Raw genomic sequence first — 26,390 nt, forward strand, 5'->3', positions numbered from 1 at the left:
TCTTTATATTTGCAAATATTTAGTTTTTGATTTGTGCTCTTCTTAAAATACCAAGTCGAATTTGGTTGGTTTGAGAAACCTGCATTTGGATCATATTCTAATGTCTGTTTTAATGCAGAATTAGAAAAAAATAAAGGCATCACGGCACAATCCAGGATACTTTGCAACAACATCTCTAAACTTTCCATCAGCATCAATGACAACCTGACAGTTCAAAACAGGATATCCTTTTCTAAAAAAAAGAAGTTAAAAATCTTCAAAATGTTAAAATGTTTAAAAATCCTGAGAGCAGCTAAAACCTTTTTGGGAAACATTGACATCATGTTAGAACAACTGTTCACCTTAAACTATATGACCTTATATTACAATATTGTTTTAAGTTTAGCACTTACGTTAACTAACTTGATGTTTTCAAGCTTTAAAGAACTATGATGTGGTATTTAAAATGTTAAAAAAAACTTCAACTTTTGTAATAAACATGTTGCACTTTGTGAAATTGAAGAAATGTCTCTTCATAAATCAAATATATTTTTTTACATATTATTAACAACATGAAGCCCTTTATAATAACATAATAATGTGAAATAAAATACAGCATAAAAAAGCATTAGCACCTAAAAAAAAATATTAAGTTTTTTTTTTATAAAGAATAATATAGCAGAAATATTTTTTTTGAACCTTGCATGCATTACATGCAAACATACATAGACATAATAAATCTGTGAAACAAAAGCTTTTTAAGTTTCTCATCTTAACTATGCCTGTGTAAGTAGGCCAAGCAGTGTATACTTTAAACTTTTTGACTAATGACCTAAAATAATATAATCAAAATGATAAGGTATCAAATCAAAATGATCAGGTATTAAATTAAAATGATGAGTTTACCTGCAAATATATGCTGGCTCATCAGCCATAGTAAATCCTTTGATTTGTATCATTGTACCATCTATTACTCCAAGCAGACCTTTAACTCCAAATGATTGAAAGTACTTTCTCTTTGTTTCAGCCATCTCCTTTGGACTATCATACCATCTGACAAGATGATGATAGTGCTGAATAAAATATTCGTAAAACTGGCGAAGTGTGCAACTGTAGCTTGACTGGCTTCCATGAGAGGTGTCACCTAAAATTACATGAAACAAAATGTGAACGAAATATACATATTGACTATTATATTTTAATAAAGCAAAGCAAGTTAGTTATCTGAGAGAAAAGTGAACTTTGACAAGGTTAAACTCTAAATAACTTGAAAAATACAGTAACCTTACCAAAAGTCTGCAAAAATATAAAATCACAATTTAGGAAGAGTAGGAGGGTGCAGTATAAAAATTAATCTTTTGACAATCTATTATGCTAAGTTAAAAAAATTAGGGTTTGTTTGATTTTTGCTACACAATAATAAAGTTTCATATTTCCATATAGAGAAAAAAGAAATTTTATTTTATTTCTTTTTTCTTTTTCTTCTGTAAACCAAGTTTTTCAGGTTTTCCCTGGGATTTTTGCTACCTTTAGGTTTAGTAGGTATTTTAGGTTGAATAAAAACCCTGTATAAAGCACCACCTTTAAGTTGCATTTGTAACAGTCCATTAATAACAAGCATGTTTAACAATAAAGAATCATAAGATTGTAGCTAATCTTTTTGGTATTAACTAATAATTCTTACCAATTACTGGTTGAAAACTCGCAGTTGATAAAAGCCTTAGTGCTATCAGTACTTTTGCTTCTGAAAAAATTGGGTTGTTTCTCAATATGATTGTTGACAAATCATCGTGTAAAGTGTTGACAATATCTCATATTATTTTTTGGTAAATGAAGTTTTAGAAGACATTCCACATCAGAGTAATTGCTTAAAGCAACACCAAACTTGATCTTGACCATGTGCAGCTAGAATAATTGGAATATCCATTTTGACTAAACTTTTATAAAGCTGTTAAAACAACGATATGAATTATGATCATAATACTTAATAAGACATGTACCTTTTTAAAAAAAATTTCTGAAGAAGAAAATATATTTAATAATAAAAATATTATATCTTTATAAGATGTTATATTGTTGTACAGGGACTTGTATAATACAAATCCTCGTATAATATAACATTTTATAAAGATGTTATGCTATTATATATATATATATATATATATATATATATATATATATATATATATATATATATATATATATATATATATATACATTATAAAGATATTATATGTTACATTATAAAGATATTAAATTATGTCATATTAATAATATGACAATATATCATCTAATATAAGATGCTATATCATTACATATAAGATATATTAAGCTTAATACATATAATAATATAACATCTTAATAAGATGTTATATCATTAAAATGCAGTTGTTTTTTTTTAATATCTATGATTATTATTAAACCTTTTTATAATATATATAATTTTTGTATGATAAGATCCCTAATAATATATCAATCTGACAATAGAACTACATATGCATCATAATAATGTAATGCCATTCTTATTATTTAGTGATTTTAAAGTTACGCCAAAGTTAAGGCAGCTCATTACAAACTTAACTTTACTTGCGAAAATTGAGGAGAGCAAGTTTCTAAAAAGTTTGGTGAAACCATTTCAGTTTGGTGAATACCGATAGTGCTGAACTTACGCAAAAACTTACGAAAGTTTTTTTGAAACGCAACTGCGCAAGTTTGGTGATTACGGCTTTTACAGTTTTAACTTATGCCAAACTGACGTCAGACTGAAGCTAAAAAAAAGTTTGGTGAATATGCTCAAAGAACTTTCATCGCTTCTCGGCCTAATGGCTAAGATCAAGTGTAGTCACTTGGATTGACTGCGAGTTGGCTAGGCCGGTGTACTTGTATTAAACTGATACTTTTCTTTTTTTTCCGCCCGTTCCTCAAAGGGGAGGCAAACTCAGGGTCGACGTGCTTCTGGGTCTTCCCTGGAGAGGTTCGGGCAAGTCCGCAAGGCATCGGCCGGAAGACTTAAAATACAGTTCTCTCTCAAAGAACTTTTACGGAATGTTCTTAGAACGTGCCCGAACGTAATGTGTTAGCTGGGATTACATTGGCTCAACGTTGGGTTTAGATCGTAAAAACAATAAACTTTTTGCGATGTAAAAACATACATTTATTCAACGTTGGTTGAATCAAAGTCAATTTAAATACTTTGGATCAACGTTGTATTTACATCGTAAAAGCAATTAACTTTTTGCGATGTAAAAACATACGTTGGACCAATGTAAATTTTCCAGTTGTTTTTAGTTCCGTCGGTAATAATTTCATCATTAAACATATGACATTGGATCAACGTTGGTTTTGCATTGGAAAAAACAGCCGACGTTCGCGATGGTTTTACATACGTTGGCCCAACGTAAGTGTGCTAGCTGGGTTAGAATATGATCCAAATGCAGGTTTCTCAAACCAACCGAATTCGACTTGGTATTTTAAGAAGAGCACAAACCAAAAACTAAATATTTGCAATTGTAAAGAAGTGATTGGAGTCTGAGAACAAGAATACATCATAAAGTTTGCCCAGGGCAATGAGTCAATAAAATAGTATTAACATCAAGAATGACATGTTATTCTTTGTTTGTAAATGAATAACTATGTAATGATAATGTTATGTATGTATATGTATGTATGTATGTATGTATGTATGTATGTATGTATGTATGTATGTATGTATGTATGTATGTATGTATGTATATATATATATATATATATATATATATATATATATATATACATATATATATATATATATATATATATGAGCTTTTTCACTGCAAGAGGTGTTATTTTGTGTTACATATATTTTTAAATTGTATACAGTTCAGCCAGTTGTGTCCATTATCCTTGACATGTAATAAATAAGCCATAGTCTTTCAAATAAGCTTGATATGTAATTCAGCTGATAAAAATAATAAATTTGTACTTGTCAAGTAAATCTCTGAAAGGTCAAAAAAGCATTACATGTATATGGTTGGTTAAGTTGTATGTTAAGCAGTAGCTTTATAAGAGTAAAGATTGCGTTTAAATTTTTAGTAAACTCCATTTGAAAATATTCTTCTAAAATTAAACGTTCAACTGAATAAATTTATATATTATTAGCTTTTTATATAGTATTAGCTTTTTTAACTTTGTTATTGTTTTTACTTTTACTATTTAGTATTGTCTTTACTTTATGCTGCTTTCCATCTTAACAAAGCAGTAAAATCAACCGATGCGGATATTGAAGAGGTGATAAAACAATGGTTAAGGTATGCATGCGATCGTGATAGCGGAAGGAGGGCGGGAAACAGGAAAAAACTAAAGAAAAAAATCCATAATGAACAAGAAAGCGATGAATTTTATGAGAGTAGTGATATATAGTTTGTTTTCTTTTGAATAATATAATCTTTACCATGTTAAACGGTGTTCTTTCTGTATACGTATTGCCTTTAAGCGAAAGGGTTTATCTAAAGAATCTATTTAGAATGCGGCGCCAAGTATTTGGCATTTCTATATAGAGACGCAACGTCGAATCAAAATAAAATACGACGTTGATTCAACGTAAAATACAAATTTGAATCAACATAAATACAACATTGAATCAACATAAATACAACGTTGAATAAACATAAAATACAACTTGAATAAACATACAAAACAACGTTGGATCAACATAAAATACAACGTTGAATCAACGTAAAGTACAACGTTGAACAAACATAAAATACAACGTGGAATCAACATAAAATACAACGTTGAACAAACATAAAATACAACGTTGAATCAACATTAAATACAACGGTGAATCAACATTTATACAACGTTTAATAAACATAAAATACAACGTTGAAACAACATAAAATATAACGTTGGATCAGCATAAAATACAACGTTTAATAGGCATTATATACAGCACTGCGCCAACGTAAAATCCTACACTGTACCGACTTAAAATAAATGTTGTTCCAACGTTGGATTTTTGTTGTTGGCGACGTCGCATTTGTAACCATAATGATATAAAAACAACGTTGGCAACCGACGTTGGGCCAACGCTCCGCGCGACATTTTTCTAATGTTTTAACAACGTACAAGTGCTAGCTGGGATTGGAACAGAGGGATTAACGCTCCGTTTGTTTCTAAATATGAGGATCCGTTAAATTATTTATATCACCTATATTTCTATAAAAATTCTGATTTATTTAAAATCTCTGTAAATTTTGTGTATTTTTAACTTTTTTTTTTTATGTCATTAATTTATTTCCAATATTATTTTTGTATTACTGTAATCATAGATCAGCACAATTTAGTAGTGAATCACTATTTCTAGTGACTTGTATTTTATAACAATCTTATTAACACAAAAGAAAATGATATTGATATTGACGCATTCGTTTGTTTTTCTTAAAACTCTCTTAAGAATTTTTTGAAATGATGCTATTGTAATGCAAAAAAGTTATTCGTAAATGGCTCTCAATGTAACTATTAATGTAAATATTGTTTCCCCGTCTCTTTTCACCTTGATTGAATGAATAAGTTTAGTATGATTCATTTGATTTTCAAATAGCTTTTAACTTTACGGAAACTATATTCTTTTGCCCATTTATATAATGTTTAAATCAGTGTTCCCATAATTTTCTTTGCTGGTAAAGTTTAAAGTTTTCAATAATATTTGTAAGCTCCCCTTTCTCACCGCAAAGTTATCAAGTAAGGAATATGTAAATGAATTTTACACAATGTAATTCAGATACTAGTCTAATATTCTCTTTTTATGGTACTTATTCTGCATGTATCCTAATGCTGCATATCGTATAGTTTAAACCGAATTTTAAAGATGGTGCTAGTAGCATTGCACAATGTGGTACTTGAGTACATAACGTTAACCAAAATTAAAAAGTTGTTAAAACGATTATGGTATATTTATAGTTATACTATGATAACTTAGTCTCTGTGAAAGTTTCATCCTTCTAGCTTAAATAGTCTGTGAGAAATTTTGGGCTAATTTGAGATAATCGAAAAAAACTTCAAAATTAATTAAAAAGAATTTTGTTATGAAACTTTAATAACACGTTTCATATTATTAAAGTAACATTGTTGTCTTTTTACAGGTTTAGTAATAAGCCAAGTTCTCTTCTGTGAAGATTAAAAGACAATTTTACCGCAATACACTGGTTTTGTGCTCCTTCCTTTAAAATTGGTTTTCACGGATCTGCAGTTACTTAAAACAGATCCTCTCAAAGTTAAAGTACATAAGTTGATCTAACATTTCAGCTATTCGCGACTATTATTTTTATGATACGAAATTTTTTTTATGTTAAATATTTTCAAAAATGCCAGATCCCAGACATGTTGATTTGAAACGTTTTTTTGTGTTGCTGTTAATTTAAAAAAATATTTTTTTGCTAGATTGAATTGATTAAATGAAAAATAAAAAAAGTAATTGATAATTGAAATCTCATTTACTCAGAGATCCAGGGTCGTCTTAAGTAATTCGGCCCCCGTGGCCTACTAAAAATAATGCGCCCCTCTTCCTAAGAAAATACACAGAATGGCAAATGGGAGCGGCGTCTCCGGAAACGTTTTACAAAAGTGTCAGAATTAGAAAAAATCTATTTATTACTTTTATACTAAACAAAAATGAAATTTAATTAAATCAAAAAACATTTAAGAACAAAAACAAACCTTAACCTGAACAAATGTAACTTATATATTTATTTTCCTGGCTTTTTCTCTGGCAAACTGATCAATAATCTCACTAGTATTTAAATTATCAAATAAATCTCACTCAATGGATAAAATACTTAAATGATTGAGTTTGCTCTGCCCCAAAGAAGATAGTAAGTATTTTTTATTGTTTTGATTGCTGAAAATGATCTTTCGCCACTGCAGTTTGTAGTTGCAATACATAAAAATATGCGCAGTGCTGTGGTTACGTTTGGAAATGTAGATTCAATTTTTAACTCGATAATTGTCTAACCAAAAGTTATTGATGTTAGACAACAAGTAATTTTTAAATACAAGGTTGGCTTGATGGCATCTATAACATATGCAGTGTGTATAATAGTTCTATTAGTTAAATAATTTGTTAAACTAAGTTATAGTATTGTTAAAAATATATGTTTATCATTATTAATTAATTTTTAGCGAACATATATGTAAAAGGAAAAGCACTTACCTTTTGAATGTATTAATATAATTTAGTAAATTCAGTCGGCAAATACTATAATACTAAAACTATATCAATTTTATTTTTGTCGTGTAATCTTCATTAAGGTAAACATCAGTGACCCATTGTGCGTTCCTAACTTTATTAAATAATACAATTTGCGTTTTGGTAAATAAATACGCCCGGGCGGCGAGTATACGTAGGTGGTCTGTTTTCATTTAAGCCGTCTATCGAAGTTTAAGACATCCTAAATTATTTTAACATTATTTGTCAGCACATTTAGAAGAAATTAAAATCAGTTAAATATTTTAAGAAAGGGTTTTCATTTAAAAATAACTGAAAACCAATAGATTAAAAAATTAATTTTTATAAAACTAATAAATAAATGACTAATAACTAACTAACTAATAAGAACAAAAAAATACAGATATCACAAATAAAAATTGCCGCCCCTAAAAGGCTTGCATCCTGGGACTATAGCCCATTTAACCTTATGGTTAGGGCGGTCCTGCATGGATCACCTAACTTGATTAAAATACAAGTTTTCCCCTGATATTTACATTTTCTTAAAATTTTGTAGTTTACTGGAATATAATATTTCAATTGGAATAAACCAGAGCAACTTTATATTTATGTATTGTCTTAATTTAAATAAAATCTTTAAAATCAAAAATAAAACTGTCGAAAAAGAGATTTAAGATGAGGCATTTTCTTTAGCATTTTGGTTAGAAAAATGGAACTATTATAGTACTTTACGTTCAAGTTTTTAGAATTTTACATGTAAATATTGTTGACAACGCTGTATATAGGAGAACATGGGGTAAGAAGACGAAAGGGCCAAGATGAAGACCTACCGTTATCTTCAAAGCTCACCTAAATATGAAAACTGACTGTAGCTGAAAGGAAAGTAGATTAATATACTAGATTTTTTTATGCTTTCGTTATAAATTGTATTTTTGGGATTAAAGATAAGTATTAATAAGATTTTTCCTATAACAAGAAAAAAAAAAATTTATACACTTGTATTTCATTTATTTCATTACTACATCACCAGCTAAAGGTAAGTGAGAATTTCTCATTCAGTTTGTTTAGTTTAGAAGCCATGCAACTAGTATTAAGCAATGATAACATATTTATGTAGAGTTCTGAATCATTTTGAAGATTGTGTAGCCAAGAGGCAACATGATTCGTTCGTCGTATTGCCAAAGTACATGTTCTACTATAAACTTGTACTGTATATTGCTGTTGTGTAGCTTAGTCATTATTACATTGCTTTATTATGCATTAAAATATTTTCTTTTACACTTGTTTTGTTTTGGTGTGTTGGAATTTTCTATGAACTGATTAGTTGGCTTTTTTTGCATAGCCCTATATAAATATATAGTTAGTTTTAAAAACTACAAAACCATTTATTACTTGTCTTATAAACAAGAATTTATGATATCGTGTTTCTTCAGAAGGTATGGTATCATGGGATTTACTTTTTTTAAAAGTTGCTATCTTGTTCCGCATAAGGGGCAAGATAACAATTTGAGGTAACATTGTTGAATTAATTTTTTCCAGCATAATTTCAGTTTTTATGAGGTTTTTTTTAAATACATAATATCACTTCTTGATAAAGTTTTACTAATTAAAACAGTTATTGACCAAGATATAAGTGCTTTTCAAAACGTTAGTTATCTTGTCCCACATTCCTATACAACGCAATATCAAATTGCAACGACTTCACAAATGAAATTCAAAGGAATTTAGTTTTAACAATGTTAAAACCTCTCAAATTTACAAATTTTAGTATTAACCCCGTTAACGAAAATTTTTCGTCATTCACAACTGAAAACGGAATATTTTAAATTTAAACATACTTAAGGACATTTTCTCAATACAGTTTTTTAACAAATTAGTAACAATTATAAAAATGTAGAAACACTATAAGGTAAAATTATCATTAACTAGAGAAGCAAAATAATTAAGGAGTTTTTTTACTCTTTTCTGTTTAAACAAACTTTTTGTTCTAGGTATCTAACGTTTTATATTTATTTCTCAAAGAAACATGTCAATAGTTCTTAAACTTTGAAGCGCTTTTGTTCTTGTATTCAAAGTCAAGTAGTTCATTCTTGTTAGTAATGAGGGGCCAATATTGTTGCAATTTTTTTAAAGTCTGAAGTTAAATTTGAACAAAAATAATTTTTTGACAATAACGAATGACGATTAAAAATTTCAAAGCTATCTGACTTTAAATTGAATTAAAATGTTATTATGGCTACCGTTAACAAGAGGTTTGTCATAAGAACTTTTTAATAGAATTTTTAATTTTAATTACCATTATTATTTACAAATAGATAAAATTGCGAATACAATCCTTTTTACTGGGAAAGAACTTTGCTGCGGTGTTTTGCAATGTGGAAAAAACCCAAAAAAAGCAATATAATTATATATTAGAAAACAGACTAATGTAGAGTTAAACTTCTAGTTAAAGACTAGTGCACTAAACGTACTTAAACTTCTGTTCTCCGTTATAAGTTTTGAAAACTTATTCGGAACACTTATGTAATGGTTTCATAAAGGAAGCTTTTTTTATATAGACTTTTTTCTAAGCCGTACACGAAAACCAATTTCTTAGGTCAAGATATTGAGACGTCAAATGAATTTTAAACAAAGTCTAAAAAATTTTAAAATCGGAGTGAAAATTCGTTGTTTTCTATATTTTTATTCGACGAAAGATTTTCGAATAAACTTAAATGAAATAACATGATTTTCGAATTTTTTTTTGGCGCATAAAAAAAAAAACAGCGGCAAAATTCCGTTCATTATTCAAAAGAAGAAAAGTTTTAAAGATTTTCTTTTAAGACATTTTTAAAAGGTATTCTTTTGTTCTTGTGGAATTTAAACTATGCGTTATACGGTCAGGAGGTTAGGCACGAAAAGGAAAAAAGTAGACTTTTTTAAAAATAAATTACAAATTTTCATTTCAGGTATCTCATTTTAAGAGTCAGAAGTTTCAAATTATATTATTCCAAAAAAACTTTTTTTTTTAATCTTAAAAAGACAAATCCTAAATCCAAATCCAAATTTAGAGTTATATTCTGCTAATTTAAACAAATTCTTACATTTGTATGAATCCTTTCCGAATGTTTTACAATGTAGTAACATAAAATTTAACTATTCACTAATTCCGCGGTTCGCTTCAAATAAATGTGAAAAACTAACGGACAGAAAAATAAATAAATAATAAAGGAAAATTAAATGAAAAAATCCCCCCATTTGTATTACACAGCAAAATAACAATTAAAATATTATCACAAGTCTTTATCATCCTAACTAAAGTGGAATTTATAAAAGTAAATCTGCACTGTGCACATAAAAAGATGTTTCATATATCTCCACCGATGAAAATAGGATAACAAAATTAATTTTAAGGTCTCATCCGTTAGTCTTTACATTCAAAACAAATGGTACTCAATTTATGGTTTTAAAATTAAAATAGTAATTTAACCCTTTATTGCCAGGAAACTCTTAGGATTATTTATATTAGCCAGCACCTTATAACAAATTTCGGCATATAAGTTAACTCGTAGTCGGCAACAATTTTTTAAAAATAGATTACATATGAATCAAATATATATGTACAGAATATATTTAGTGTTTGTCTATTGTTTTTGTTTTTTTTTAAATACCGCTCTTGTAAGTAAAACGAATTTTTATGCTAACTCGATTAGAATAATATTAGAAAAGAGAGAGAAAAAAAAAGTCTCAGTCGAGTAGCGGATCAAATCTTTACGAAATAATAAGACAATAGACTGTTAATATTTTTATCTTTATAACTGATCATTCTAAATATTATTTACTGTTTTTGCAAAAAATGTATGCTCGAATAGCATTTCTTGTAAATTTAATACTCCGGAATTTGTAGGAATATCGTTTAAATTTTTATATATAAATGCCAATGACTACAGTGAACATTTTGGCACTCTTTATCCCAGCCGATTATATATACAGTAAACTCCTAATTATTCGAACTGGAACTTATTTGAATTTCCCTTTTATTCGAAGCAACTTTCCTTCCTGTTAGTTTTTCTTGACAAACTCAAGCAGATGTCCGATTTTCAGTTATTCAAAAGTAAATTCTTTTAAAATTAGGCTTCGAATGACCGCGAATTTACTGAATCACTTTCATCAACGAAGACTTGAAAAATCTGTTTTTACGGTTTCAAATCTTTCTGTTACGATTCAATAAAAACAAACGGGTTTTTTTTTCCCTCTCCTAATAGAAAGGTATTATTAAGTAAGGATTCGTTGAGTATTAAACTTGTTCTCACATGTGCAATGCAGTGCAGTTCGCGTTTAGTGAGATTTAATATGGTCAATTTATATTAAATCAACTTTAGCTAAGCATGCAAATCACGTCAAGGTTCCTTTCTTCTTGCATGCTATTCTCTTAAGACATTGCGCTTAATTGAAAAACTTCGACCATCTAAGTACTAAATAAAAAAAGAAAATAAAGAAAAAAAAGAAAAAAAAATCCTTTTTTGAAAAATTTTAACAGCATTTCTATAAATGTAATTTAAAATAACACAATATAAATCAACGTATGTATAATTAATAATATAAAAAAGATTTTCTAAAACTTACACCGTTAACTTTTTTAATTATTGCTTTAACTGATAATACTTAACTCAAAGATGTAATATTCCTTTTAAATGCTTTCTCCTTTCTTTTAGGAAACCAAAATGAGCTTGTATACTTTTAAAAACAGTGAATTAGAAAAAAAAGTGAGAGATTTCGAGTTGTCTGAACTGCCTCTAAACTTCTCTGATTTAATTGGCGAAGGTAGTTCATGTAAAGTGTACAAGTCAGTTGTACAGAAGAAAATTTTAGGAGTTAAAGTTTTTAAAATGCAATTTTCAAAGAAACGTATTTGGACGGTTTCTGATCAATTAAGACAACTCCAGCATAAAAATATTGTTCAATTCTATGGGTTTAGTTTACGCCCTACAGCTCTTTGTTTTGAGATTTGCTGTGTTCAACTTAATGATGTGATTGTACATTCGTTAAAAGACTTAATGATTATTCTAAATGACAATGATTATTTCAAATTAAGTGAAAGGGTCGACTATAAAAATCAAGCATGCGAAGGAATAGATTATCTCCACCAAAATAATATCATACATCGCGATATCAAACCAAATAACATGCTAGTGAGTGGCACTTTAGAAAATCTTATTGTAAAAATTTCAGACTTTGGAGATATGACAACAATAAAGAACACAGCAATAAGTAACGCAACAACTGTAAACGGAACAAAATTAGAGGGTTTAACAATAAGCTATGTAGCCCCAGAGATTGCTAAAATAAGTACGAGTTTTCTTTCAGTATCGACAGATATTTATGCTATTGCTATTTCGAGTTTTGAAATTTTATCCAACCTTAGCTCACCTTGGGAAAATAATTTGCCTTTGTTAAACGATGTTTTCCTTCTTGATGCAATTAAAAACGATGAAAGACCAAATGTCGGCATATTAAAAAATCTCTATCCTGAAAATGAGAAGGAGATTTGTCAACTCATTCACCTAATAACATTAGGTTGGAAAACCTTACCAGAAGAAAGATTACCACTGGCAGATGTAAAAAAAGTTTTTTGTTTTTTTAAATTACCAAGAATTTGTTTACTATCATTTTCAAAAAAATATTCAGTTTGATTTTTTAGTTACTCAGAGGATTGAATTTAATAAGTAGTAAAAGATTGGATGTAGAAAATGTAAATGTAAGTCACACTTTTTAACATTTTCTATTATTTTACGACTCATCATTTGGCTTAACAAAATGATAGAATACAAATCTCTTCTTAGAACGAACCAGAAGTCATTATTGAAAATGTTACTAACTCGGTAAGCATTAGCAACTTTTAGCATTCAACTTATAACTTTATCTCCTAATTCTTACAGTATATTATGTTTGAGGGCTAATACTTAGTACTTTTAATAGCTAGTACTTTACAGTTTCATTTTTCAGCACAAAGACTCTTGTTCATTTACAGAACCACATGTCACAAGAATAACTGTTGAAAAAAACGAAATCAGTACGTAACTCCATTTACTATTATTATTCCTTAGATTGTTTTTTACCCATAAGATATTTTTTAATGCATTACCATAAAAAAAAATTTTTTTTCACTATTCCAATTGTAGCAGCGTCTTCCTCCAACTGAAATAGCAAAAAATTATATATCAATGATGACAGATCCTGATTATATATACAAGAAATTTATTAACAAAAAAAAAGATCAGGAGATAACTATAAGTTTGGAGAGGTCATATTTAAAAATATTATAAACAACTTTTTGGTTTACGTAGGATATAGAGTGTTTGCATGTAAAAACATTCAAAAAGGAGAATTTATAGTTCAGTACAGGGGAGATTTATTCCTAAAGTGTGAAATGATAAAAAAAGAAAAAGTATACGAACAAACTAATGCTGGGAGTTAAGTATATGACTTTATGCACGATAACATTGAATACAGGTAATAAACTTATCTTGCTTATTTCTATTTTTTGAAGTTTGATATTAAAGACATTTTTTAAAATCTCTTTAATATTTAGTATTGATGCCACTTCTCATGAGGAATACTTGGGTCGGTATGTCAACGACTCCAAATACTTTTCAAATGCAGTAATGAAAAAAGTTTTAACTGAAGATCAAAATCCACATTTGTGTTTATTTGCGTTAAAAGAGATCAAACCTAATGAAGAAATTGTATACTTTTATGGTGTTGATGGTTTACAGTGGCATGCAGAGGTAAGGTTTTTCAATTTGGTGATTCTAATGCAAAATAAAATCCAATTTTTAGTTTCAGTATTACTCCTAAAAGAAAGGAAAATTTGTGTAACAAGAAAAAATCTTTTTAAACATCGAAATTTTGTAACATTGTAAAACTCTAGAAATAGATAAATATATTACGTAAAAATATTACTTAAATATTGCATAAATATAAAGACGTATTTGAAACGGTTTTAAAGTTTAGTTTATATACTTTAAGGAGTTAGAAAGGAAACAAGAGCAAATTAAGGAGTCAAAGGTAAATGATATTTTTCTAATTATTTGAGAATCTGTTCGTTAGTGAGATCAATACCATGCCAATATTTACTAAATATAAGCTACTAAAAAATAACTGTATGTGCACTAAGTAAAATTTGACTTAGTCTAGTACTTTTGAACTAAACTCTCCATTCGCATAACAAAGTATTTTTTATATTGCAGAGTAATAAATCAAAAAAAAACAAAGCTGAAACAAAACTGGCACAAAAACAGTCGCAAACAAATCAAGCAATAGAATTTAAACTTAGAAAAAATGTTGCAGAAAATCCTCTTTTTTGCAACATTTTGAAGTTTAGTGATGAAAATCAAGTATCTTTTTATTTTTACTACTTCTAAAACTTGTGCGTCTTCAAATTAAATGGAAAACACTAATACTATACACAACAAGAAAATGAGACAAAAAAAAATCAGTAATCAACCTTAGGAAAATGCAAAACAATATGCTTTCTATTTTTTAGAATTTCTCAGATTCAGTAAAAAAAGGCGCTTCTAATGATGTTAAAAATGAAGTGAGTTGGTTCTTTAGTAAAAACAAAAAAGTAATTAAAGTATCAACCTTTGCATTTAACATCTAACACTACTTCAAATTAAGAATCCCCTCATATTGATAGAAACTTTAGAATATTATTTTACTTTTTTTTAGAATTCAGCTTTTAATATTCTGAGTATGCTTACAGATGAATTTGTAAGAATGAAACTTTTACTTCTTACTTTGTATTTGGTTAAACTTTTTAATTAAAACTTAAGCTTAACTTTGACTTCACGTATTTAGTAGTTTTGTTGTTTTTTTATAATAAAGCGATGATTAATTGATAGATTACAAAAGCTATCACTTATATTTGGATAAACAAGTCAAATATAAGAAAAATTTACAGTCTTAATTGTCTTTATTTATTATATTGTTATTATATTAGTTAAAAAAGATGAAACACTAAGACACTCTGGTTGTATAAAATGGTGAACTATTATAACTTATTCATTTTAATATTTATAGAATCATTGTGAACCAGTAAAGAATGATTATGTCAACCAAAATAGTGAGAGTGTGAGTATTTTAAATACAAAATAGTCTTCTTTTACACAAGATATTTTTGTATTAAAAAAAATGATAAAAATTAGGTCTATAAAACTAATTAAACTCTAAACATATTAAAATTTTTAAAGACCACATTAATGATAATTTAAATACCAGAAAAATAAATGTGCCAAAGTTTTTTTGAGATATTTAACAACTAAATAAAAAAAGTTAACTATAATAAAAATAAAACTGTCATTCTTAAGATAATTTAATTTTAAAATATTGCACTCTATTTGATTTTTTTTTCAATAAAATAAATTCCTGTTGATGATTTAGAACGAAGCTAATTCATCAGAAAAAATCTCATCAGACAAGATTATTGATGAAGGTAAGTACTAGCACATGTAAAAAGATGAACAAATGGAGTTTAAAAAGAAAACATTTGAATCATTTTTTGTAAATATTTTTTAAATTTAGGCTTGGAAGTAATTGACTTGAGTGCTTGTAGCACAGTACAAAACTAACATTTAGTAGAGGTTAAATTAATTTTTACCCTTTTTAAGTAATAGAATAAAGTCAAGGAAGTTCTATCAATACTGAAATATTTTTGCAGGCATTACTTTGACATTTTATTTAAAACAAAATAAAAACAAAATAAGAACATTTAATAAAAAAGAACATTAAAAATTACAGAGAATTATTTGAGACTATTCTAATTTATTTCAATCAAATTTTGTAGAAAAAAATACGCAGAAAACAACCTACCAGAGTTTGCCCATTCTGTGGTGAGCTGCATACAAAATTGAATCGCCACATCTTAAAGAAGCATAAAGATGAAAAGGTATTAGAAAAAATCAACACAAAAAATAAAACAGAAAAAAAAAGAACATTTTAACAAATTAGAAAAAATGGCATTCTGCAATACAATAGAAAACAATTGTCTGAAAAAAACCCAACTTACCTAAGAGAGAGATACTCTACAATAGAAAAAGATCCAGTAATGTGCACTGCATGTTTTGGGTTTTATGCTAGAACATTTTTTAGAAGACATGAGATGAGATGCACAAAAGATTCTTGTGCTTCAGCTTTGTGTATACCATTAAACACCATGGATTCTGCATCACTAGAAAATTATAGTGATGATTTTAAATCTTTTATCATTGGCAAATTAAGAGATGATGACATTGGATTACTCATAAAAAGTGATCCAACAATTTTAATGATTGGTTCTCGTCTCTATGATAAAATAAAGAGAAAAAAAAATAAACGTACAGTAGTAAGAAGGTCTGTTAGGGCTAATATGAGGAGATTGGGTCACCTCTACAAACATTTTAAATCGTTAGATATTCAAGCGGTATTTAACAATTCAACTGATATGTTTCTCCGTAAGAACTTTACCAATCTAACAAAAGCAATTAGTATTTATGCATCATCTGAAAACAATGATCAACAAAAATCTGGACTAAAACAAGCTTTGTGTTACCTTATTTTAAATGCAGCGGAAAAGCTTGTAGGAAATTTTTTAGCTTATGATGATGATAGCGTTGCAGAAGATATTTCAAATTTCATTAAGCTATATAATCTGGAAAAAGAAAATGTCTTTGGTGATGCGAGTTACAATCTTAATAATAGAAGAAATAAAAAACTTAAAAAACCAGCAAACTTACCAGTTGAAAGTGACATTATCCTTCTAACAAATTTTACTATAGAAACAAGAGATGAATTAGTAAATGAGAAGTTCATGATGTGGGATCTACATTCATTTGTTTTGCTAAGGAACTGTACTTGCACAAGATTAATTTTATTTAATGCCAGGAGAGGTGGTGAGCCAGCCAGGTTGCTTTTGACTGATTGGAAGGAAGCAGATGAAGGGGCATGGGTTGATCAGCAAAGAATTAAATCTTTTTGTGATGATTTTGAAGACAATCAGATGAAAATAACCTATTAGACTGGAAAAGGGAATAATCATCTTGTTCCGATTCTTTTTCCAGTTCATACAATAGCAGCAATGAAAATTTTGTCTGATGTTAAAATTCGTAGTGATGTTGGAATTAAAAACAACAACCCTTATAAATGGAATTAAAAACAACAACCCTTACTATGGGGTACTATGATCTCCGACTTGGGGCGCATTGATCTTATATGCGTAATATTATCTAAACGTTTAACACTTCTATAACTAAATCTTGTAAATAATTTAGTCAAAGGGTAATATTGTATAACATATAATACATCTAAATTTTTTAATTATTTTTTAAATATAGCAGTTAAACCCACTAGTCTATTTTTTAATTAAAAAATGTATAAATCACAGCTATAAGCTACCCGCTATAAGCTACCCGCTTTATATACGTTTAAAACTTTACAACAACTTGAAATTTATAAGAACTGAAATATAAAGACTGAAATAAGAATACAACTTTTAAGTTTACAAAACTTGTTAAAAGTACAATATTTTGATTAAGAATATTTCATCATTTGTGAAAGTCAAGTTGTGAAGCAGCTTTTGGTTTACATTGTTTTTTATTCCTAAGCAAGTAATTCTTAATTTCTTTCTTATCTTTTGTGGAGACTTTTTGTTGATTTTTGGTTTGCTTCAAAATTTTCTTTTCTTTTGACAAACGAATTTCATTTCTGACAGGAGTATCAGTCAAGATCCTTGTTTTTAACTGCCTACTTTTAACATTTTTTTTTCTGGCAGATGCTTTTGGGTAAGGTTTTAAAACCTCAGGTGAGATTATAGAAGCAACACTTGTTGACACTTTGTTTAAAATACTTGTTTCAATATTTACTGTAGTTATTTCAGACTCTATGTGATTAACATGTGCTGGTATCATTTCAGATTCCATGTTGTTGACAGGAGTGATAGTAACTGTATCTGGAGCAGCTCTATCTGTAACTGATGATGGTAAATATTCGTTATCTTTGAAAATTTCAGATTTGAATGGCTCAATGCCAGCTACTCTAAATCCTGTCTGTATATTAGATGGTGAGAAAGCTTTTGTATACGGTTCTCGAACTATTGAAACAATATCATAAATGGTCATTGGTCTTGGGTTTGAAACCATCCAATTATCACATGCAGAATTGTAAAACCTTTTCAATGGTCCAAAAACAGTTCTATCTAATGGCTGCAATTTATGGCTGCAATGGGGAGGAAAACTTATCATTGTAATTCCGTGTTGAATTGCAAGCTCCAAGCCTTTAACAGAAATATGACTTTCATGACTGTCGAGAAGTAACAAAACTGGAGATTCCTGAGAACAGTTTGAATATTTAACAAAATGTTTAATCCATTCTATGAAAATTTCTGAGTTCATCCAACCAGAAGGATTTGCAAATCCCACACATCCAGGAGGTCCTTCCTTAATCATGTAATCATGAAACTTTACCCTAGGAAAAATAAATAATGGAGGAATTAAATTTCCAATAGCATTAGAGGCACAACATGCAGTTACCAATGTTCCTCGTTCTGCAGATGTGATTCTTCCTACTTGTTTGCTTCCTCTACCAGCTAAAACCTTTACCGGCTTTTGAACGGTTGTTAAACCAGTTTCATCAACATTATATATACAGTTAGGATTATATTTATATCGATTTCTTACCGTTTTAAGATTTTGAAAAAACTCTCTTACAGTGTGTTTGTTAAAAGCTGTTGATCGAGCGAAGCTCGTTGCTTCAGGTGTTCGTAGAGACAACTCTGGTTGTCTTTTCATAAAACCTTGCAACCAATCAATGCCTGAAATTTTATTTTTGATCCATGATGATGGGCATATCTTATTGTTTTTTAAAGCAAATTCATATGCCAATAATCGCGTTGACCTAGTTGAGAGGCCATAGTTCATTTTTGATGCAATTAGTAAATAACTTGATAAACTTTTTTCATCTTCTGCTGTAAACACTTGTCTATTGTTGTAGTTAGGCTTGAAAGCTTCATTTGGATTAAGCCTCTTTTTACGACAATATCTTTTTAAAGTCATTCTATCTATGTTAAACTGACGTGCTACAACATTCAGTTGTGTTCCTTCTAAAACTTTATTAACAGCTACTTTCATTGCTTCACTTGGTATAGCAACTCTATTTGTTTTTTTAATTCTATTTCTAACCATTTTAAGATCTGTAAAAAAATATATCAATAAAAACATATGTTTTTAATAAATGCTAATATTTAATATAATAATATTATGTTAAATATTTTTTAATTATTATGTTAAATATTATTCTTTTGATATTATAAAATAATAGTATTATTATTACTAGCTTATAACATAAGTAGATTTAAAAAATGAAATGCTAAAAGCTATTGTTTGTTTATATATAGTTTTTTTTTAAATTATAAAATACAATTCCATTCGTTTAACAAAAACATGGGGCACTTCGTCTTCTATGGGGCACTTTGATCCTCCGATCAATGGGCCCCGCATAGTCAAAGATCAATGCACCCCAATAGGTATAGGTAACATATTGATAGCAATATCTACTGTATAAATTGCAGCCAAATAAAAATTATATATTATATTATACACCTAACACTTACAAATTTAAAATAAAATTGTTGTTAACCCATACAGACATCTAAATAAAAATATATTTGAATTATAGTACAATTTAAAAAAATCACTTTTTATGACGAAAAACAATATTTTCTTTATTTTTTTTGACGCTGATAACCTTATGAAAAAATATTACGAATAATCAATTAGGGAAGCATAATGGTTAATTAAATTGCAACCTCACTTCTAGTAAGGCAAAAATGAACGAGTAAAAGCCAAAAGATCATACTGCCCCGGCGATCAATGCGCCCCCATCTCCCCTATATATATATATATATATATATATATATATATATATACTTTCTTTTAAAACTTGATTTTTTAAAGAAACTCTATACTACAGCTTCATTGAGATTCATAGTAAACAAAAACTTAAACACCATACTTTACAGCATGATTCCTAATTGCTCAGTAAAATGTGAAAAAGCTTCAGAAATTTGCCAGCTCACCAAAATCTTGTTTATAGAATTACACAAAGTTGCTTATGCAAAAGTTTACTTGCTGTTTTAATTACTCTATTGTAAATATTTTGGTACAAAGATTTTATAACTAGTTAATACTAAACTTTCATTATTACTAGATAATGGTATTTATTTTGAGAATGTTATGATAAAAGCACTCAGTTCCTTTCGATACTTTGCAGCCTGGCGTTAAGACTATCCAGTAGCAAAACTTTTGTTAAACTGTGTGTATATAAGCGATACTCATTTCAACTAACTTGGACTTGAATTGATGTACTTTTGTTAATTATTACAGAGGGTGATATAAAAACGCCACTTTTTGAAACAGATGCAAGTGATTCAGATGATTCAAAATATGAAATTCACAGAGAGAATGGTAGCTATGTTTTTTTTTCTAAAACAAAATGGAGTAATAAAAACACAAAACAATATAAATTTCAAACTTTTTGTATCAAATAATATGATTATTTCATTTGTTACGCATGCCACTTTCATTTTAATTGAATTACTGGAAATTAGTCTTTTTCAAAAAATTGATTTCTTACGATTTTTCTGTTTAAATCATTTGTCAAAAGTCTTACCTTGCATTCAACAATACGAATAAGCAACTACTATAATAACATTAAAATATATTTAACTATATCAATTGAACTTTGTAAAGAGTTATGCAAAAACATTTCCCCCATTCATGGTTTTAATTTCAGAGAGTAAAACAATAAACAGAAACTATTGTCGTTGGACAGTTGAGTATGAAGACCTGTTTTTTAAATGGTTTCAAAAATGCTTGGACAAAAAAGCTGGTTGGCCAGGTATTTATTTTAAATAGAGTATGGTATCATAAAAGGCATGAATAAGAAGCTTAAGCAAATTTAGCAAAAAAACAGCTAAACCAATTTGGTGTTTATGTTACCTAGCGACAACTAGTTATAATGAAATCCTTCAATTAGGAGCAGTACAAATCATATTTGTATATTAAGTGAACTTAACTGTTATTGAAAAATTAGTTTTTAAACTTTAACAAATTAAAAAAATGTAAAGTATATTTTTATAAAATTTCTTACTAATGTATTTCTGAGAGTAAGCTAAATTTTATCTCTAAACAAGCAATAAAAATGATCTTTTTATTTAGAGCGTGATTACATCAAAAAGTTTCAAGAACTCGTACCATTCTCATACAAAACAATTAGAACAAAAGTAAACAACGAAAGAAAGAACAGATGTAACTCAGTAATGCTTCGCAAAAAAAATATGAACATTAGCGTGTGAGAATATCATACTTCAGCATTTCTCTTTTTTTTCTTCTGTTAAATCTTTAACTAACAAATTCTTAACTGCTTAAGTATTCTTTTTTGTTATCTCTATTATAAAAAGCTTCTTTAAATTTCTTTAGAGCAATTTTATTAGCACATGATTATTCCAGTAAAATAGTGAAGGCAAAACTTGTGCATTATTACTTTCAGATTACTTAAAAATGTTGCAGCTAAAATCCTTTTAAACTAACAATCTTGTTGCTAAATATGACATAAACTAATATGATGAATCCAGAATGAATTTTAAAATAATAAAAACATAAATAACTTCTAACAAAACAGCAAATATATTTCAGAAGTTTTGGATGATCCTTTTTTTTTTATCTTTGATTACAAACTAAAAGAACTTGTTTTTACTTTATTCTTAACGTTAAATTAAAATATATTGGTAGGTACGTGGACTGATTTTTTTAAATTATTCAAATACTAGAATGTTATATATCATTAGAAAGCACTCAAATACAGTATTTCAAAGGTGAAAAAATTACGAAAATTAGACAATTCTATAAAAAGTTATGACGTTTTTAGTAGCAAATTTTCGATATATGGGTTTCTTGATAAAACTGTGGTCAAAAATTTTTTTTTTTTTTTACATATATTGTTATAACTTTATCAATTCTTATTCAAAAATCTATAACTTGATATCAAATAATAGGTGTAAAAATGGACTTTAATTTTAAACTTTTTACTAGGTAAATGGCGCATCAAAGGCTCCAGAGGGGGTGCAAATCCATCACTAATACCTCACAAAAAAACACTTTTTCTCCATAAAAGAATGTTTTTTTATGAAACTGATAATATTTATGAATAACATGTTGGTATTATATAAGGAATAGGGAATCATCTTAAGAGACATCCTCAAAGTTTAATTGAATTCGAGCAAAGAACTGATTCTCAAGCAGTGTTAAATTCCAATGGAGCAAAGAGACACAATGATAGTGAAAGTGATAATGATGAAGACTTCATTCATTGTCGTAAACGTGCTGGTTTAGTAATGACTCCTGGATCATCAATATTACCTCATCGATCAACAAATACTCAGAAAACTCCAAAAACACCAAGAACAGCTCGTGTTGTAAGTCAATGGCCCAAAGACCATCCTGAAAATGTGCAAATAGTTACAGAAATAACTAAGTGGATCATAAGGGAACAGTTGTCATTTAAGATAGTTGATAGTGAAGGATTTCGTACAATATTGTCACTGACAACAAAGGGAAAATATAACCCTATCTCATCAACTTCCTTGTCCCGTTTAAGAATTCCAAAATTATATCAATTTGTTCAGGACCACATCTCAAAAGTTGTGAATGATGAAAGGCCCTATCTTGATGGTGCTGCTTTTACAACAGACATCTGGACTACTCAGTATAATAATCTTTCATTCCAATCTTTAACTCTTCATTTTATCAATAACCGGTTTGAGCTTAAACGTCTTCTTGTCAAACTTGATTATTTCGGAGAAAAACACACGGGTGAAATAATCTTGGAAAAACTTGGCTCATTTATCAAAGGATTGAAATTGGAACAGAAAACCCACACATGGGCAACAACAGATGGAGGTACTAATGTTTTGAAAGCTATGCGCCTCAGCAAAGCTAGCCAATTACCATCGATAAATGACAACCTGTGGTGTGCTGATCATCAGATTCATTTGATTGTCACTGATGCTTTAAAAGCTGCTCCTGCCTGGAAAGAACTTTCTTCTAAACTATCTAAATTGGTTGGCCACTTCAATCATTCTCCCAAAAATTCCAGTATCTTGAGGAAAATAGCTCTTGATTTTAAGCAGTCACGAACTAAACTGGTACAGAATGTTTCAACAAGATGGAATTCAGATCTGAAGATGTTGCAGTCAATTATTGATCTTGAAGGTTGGATTGCTAAAATGGCTGAAACATCTACAGTCATTGAAGGTTTCTTGCCAAGCCTGGATGAAATTCTTATCATGAAGGGTGTTTTGAACTGTCTTGAACCTCTTGAAAAAATGTCTAGAGCACTTAGTTCTGACAAAGAACCAACTATGAACTTGGTGTTTATGCAACTAGTCAATGTTAGGAGAAAGTTAGTATTCTTTGGTAACCACAGTACTCTTACTTGTGTCAGTGAGATTTCAGAGAAGCTTGTTGAAGGATTAGATGCCCGATTTCCAAATTCTGGTATTGAAACACCAGAATATGTAATGTGTCATTTTCTTGATCCTCGTTATAAGGGCTCTGTTATCAATTTTGCAGATCCTGAGAAGTATGAATTGATTAAGGTAACTGCTGTCCGAGCCATAATTGATATGAAAAAGCAAGATGGTTCAGAAAGTCCTACTAGTAATGAAATCTCTTCACCAACACTACTGGAGTCTGAAGAAGATTAACAGGAAGTTGTTTGGGAACAGGCAAATAAAAAACTTAATGGGAAACAGCAAAAAAGACAAAATTCTAAAGATGACTCTTTTAAGGAGGCACAAAATGAAGTAACGTTATATGTTGAAGAAGGCTGTGTACACAAAGTTTCAAATATCCTTCAATATTGGAATAACCAGCAAAATAAATTTCCATATCTAACCAGACTAGCCAGGAAGATGTTGTGCATCCCAGCATCATCTTCTACATCAGAAAGAGTGTTTTCAACAGCTGGAAATATATTGACAGAACGAAGAACTTGCCTTAGCATTGACAACATTGAAATGCTTGTTTTCATGAAAGAGAACATGAAAGAAATGAAAAATATCACATGGCCTGGATTTGAAGAGAATGAGAATGAATAAGATAAGATATCCAATAAAATAAAACATGTTATAAAAAAAAAACAAAAAAAAAACCTCAATCACAAAGGATAGCCTTGACGAATAGCTTTACAAAAGCTTGGCGATGGGGCTTATGCCTAGCAGTTAGAGCACTATCCATAAGATTATGCTCTAATTACTATGTAACCAATATCCTTTACACTTTTACATGTTATGAACTTTTAAGTGTAAGTAATAACCTTTTACATTTATATAAAGAGCATAAAAATTTTAAACCTAAAATTCTTAGGAACTAAGAAGATATTTTGAGAAAAAGGCATTAATCCGTGACAATATAAACAAATTTAAGGGTTAAGGTTAACTGTTAAAATTAATCTTAAACTTTTAAGGTTAAGGTTAACCTTTAAAATTAACCTTAAAATTAAAGGTTAAGGTTAACTGTAAAAATTAACCTTAAAATTTTAAAGGTTAAGGTTAACTGTAAAAATTAACCTTAAAATTTAAAGGTTAACCTTAACCTTTAAAATTAACCTTAACTTTTTAAAGGTTAACCTTAACCCTTAAAATTAACCTTAAATTTTTAAAGGTTAACCTTAACCCTTAAAATTAACCTTATAATTTTTAAAGGTTAACCTTAACCTTTAACATGATTAACCTAAAAATTAACCGTTTAACAGTTAACTGTCATGCTCTATTTCGAATGTATTCCAGAGGATTTTTTTTTATGAACATTTTATTTTACTTGACTTTTTCCATTTTTCTTTGTGAACAACTTTCCAAAAAAAATGGGAGCGCTGTAAGCATTGTGTTTAAAAATGGATAAATCTTCAGTGACCTTTTTTTTTTGCTCTTCCCCCTTTTTTTAACAAAGGCGTCATTTTGATGACTTGTTCGCGAAGAAATTTAGGTATTTTTTCAATCACTTCGATAAACTTTTCTTCTTCACTTGTCATGCCTTTTTTTTTGTTAAAACCGAGAAAGGACATGGAATATCCAGTAAGTTCATTTGTTTCCAAACTGTTGCTTTCAAACACACCCAGCGAGTATAAATTGGGAGTTCTTAAAACGACAGGGCCTTTTCCTGAGGGGTAATCGTAATACAATGGAATTTTTTGATATTGAATTGGTTTTGTTGAAGCGTAAATTTCTCCAACTGATAATTTGTTTTCGTCGAAATTTTCAATGGTAATAAAATCCATATTTTTATAAAGGAAAGAAAATTATTTAAGTTATTTTTGCAAACTGATCAATTCTTTATGATCCACCCACGAGTTAAATGAGTCTGAAAAAGTCATCTAAAACGTCAATGTATTTTTTGGTGTTATTTGCTGAAAAGTATTTGAACATTTTTTCTTGCATCGTTCTATTCCATCGTTCAACCACGCAACTTTTTTCTTCATTTTCAGTGGAATATAACTGCACGCCCAGCGCTTTCACATGCTTATTGTAAAATTTTTTTCCTTTATCCACCCACATTTTAGAGCACCTTCTTTCTTTAGGTTCCTTAAGAATCTCTGGAAAAATATTTGCTTATTTAAGGATCCTACTTAAAGCATCACCCACATCAAGACCCGTTTTACTTTTTAAGGGTGCAATCCATCCGTACTTTGAAAATACATCAATAACCATGAGCAAGTATTTTATGCCATTATTGAATTTTGAAAACGATTGCATTTCGACTAAATCTGCAGCCCATATTTCATCGATGTCGTTTACAATCACTTTTCTTCTTCTGAAATGATGAAGTTCATCTGTAAGCTGATCCGTCCATTTCAGGTTCGCCGTTAGTTTTTTTTTTTTTTTTACTCGGAGTCCGTATTTACACCGTAACAAAAAAATATTTCATGTTAAAAAATGAATTAAATAGATTTTTAATTCTTTACATAATAAAAAATGAAATACAAGAAAAAGGATTTAGAACAATTCCTTAAAGAAAACGGCATTTCTAAAACGTCGAAAAGTGTAATGTCGCTGATAATGATTGCGGTTGAAAATAATTTAATAGACAAAAATGCGTTGATGGAAGATGTGAAAGAAAAGAGGCCTGTTGGAAGACCGAAA

General features: G+C 28.8%; 1 protein-coding gene and 3 pseudogenes across 1 annotated transcript; 3 read left to right on the top strand and 1 right to left on the bottom strand.

Annotated features, from left to right (window-relative positions):
- Nucleotides 1-627: 627 nt before the first annotated feature.
- LOC149890411 (uncharacterized) lies at nucleotides 628-1,443 on the bottom strand. Its single transcript, XM_090084018.1, has 3 exons — nucleotides 1,269-1,443; nucleotides 886-1,123; nucleotides 628-811 (listed from the first exon to the last, which is right to left on the bottom strand). The coding sequence occupies exons 2-3, from the start codon at nucleotides 1,008-1,010 to the stop codon at nucleotides 628-630; spliced, it is 309 nt and encodes a 102-aa protein (XP_089940144.1). The 5' UTR covers nucleotides 1,011-1,123; nucleotides 1,269-1,443.
- An 11,943-nt stretch (nucleotides 1,444-13,386) lies between these two features.
- Nucleotides 13,387-14,257, top strand: LOC149890412 (N-lysine methyltransferase KMT5A-like; annotated as a pseudogene).
- Nucleotides 14,258-16,249: 1,992 nt separating this feature from the next.
- Nucleotides 16,250-21,548, top strand: LOC149890413 (uncharacterized; annotated as a pseudogene).
- Nucleotides 21,549-23,171: 1,623 nt separating this feature from the next.
- On the top strand, nucleotides 23,172-24,371 carry LOC149890414 (zinc finger BED domain-containing protein 4-like; annotated as a pseudogene).
- The last annotated feature ends 2,019 nt before the right edge of the window (nucleotides 24,372-26,390 follow it).

Source organism: Hydra viridissima, unplaced genomic scaffold, assembly GCF_058129835.1.
Source record: "Hydra viridissima isolate aposymbiotic clone 2 unplaced genomic scaffold, HvirCarnegie_v1 scaffold_4, whole genome shotgun sequence".
In the NCBI taxonomy this organism is placed as follows: Eukaryota; Metazoa; Cnidaria; class Hydrozoa; order Anthoathecata; family Hydridae; genus Hydra; species Hydra viridissima.

Excerpts from the sequence above, each read along its gene's own strand:
- LOC149890411 (XM_090084018.1), bottom strand. The coding sequence starts at position 1,010 with ATGGCTGAAACAAAGAGAAAGTACTTTCAATCATTTGGAGTTAAAGGT. Across the intron at positions 812-885 it reads GAGCCAGCATATATTTGCAG|GTCATTAGTCAAAAAGTTTA; the intron begins GTAAACTCATCA and ends ATATTATTTTAG.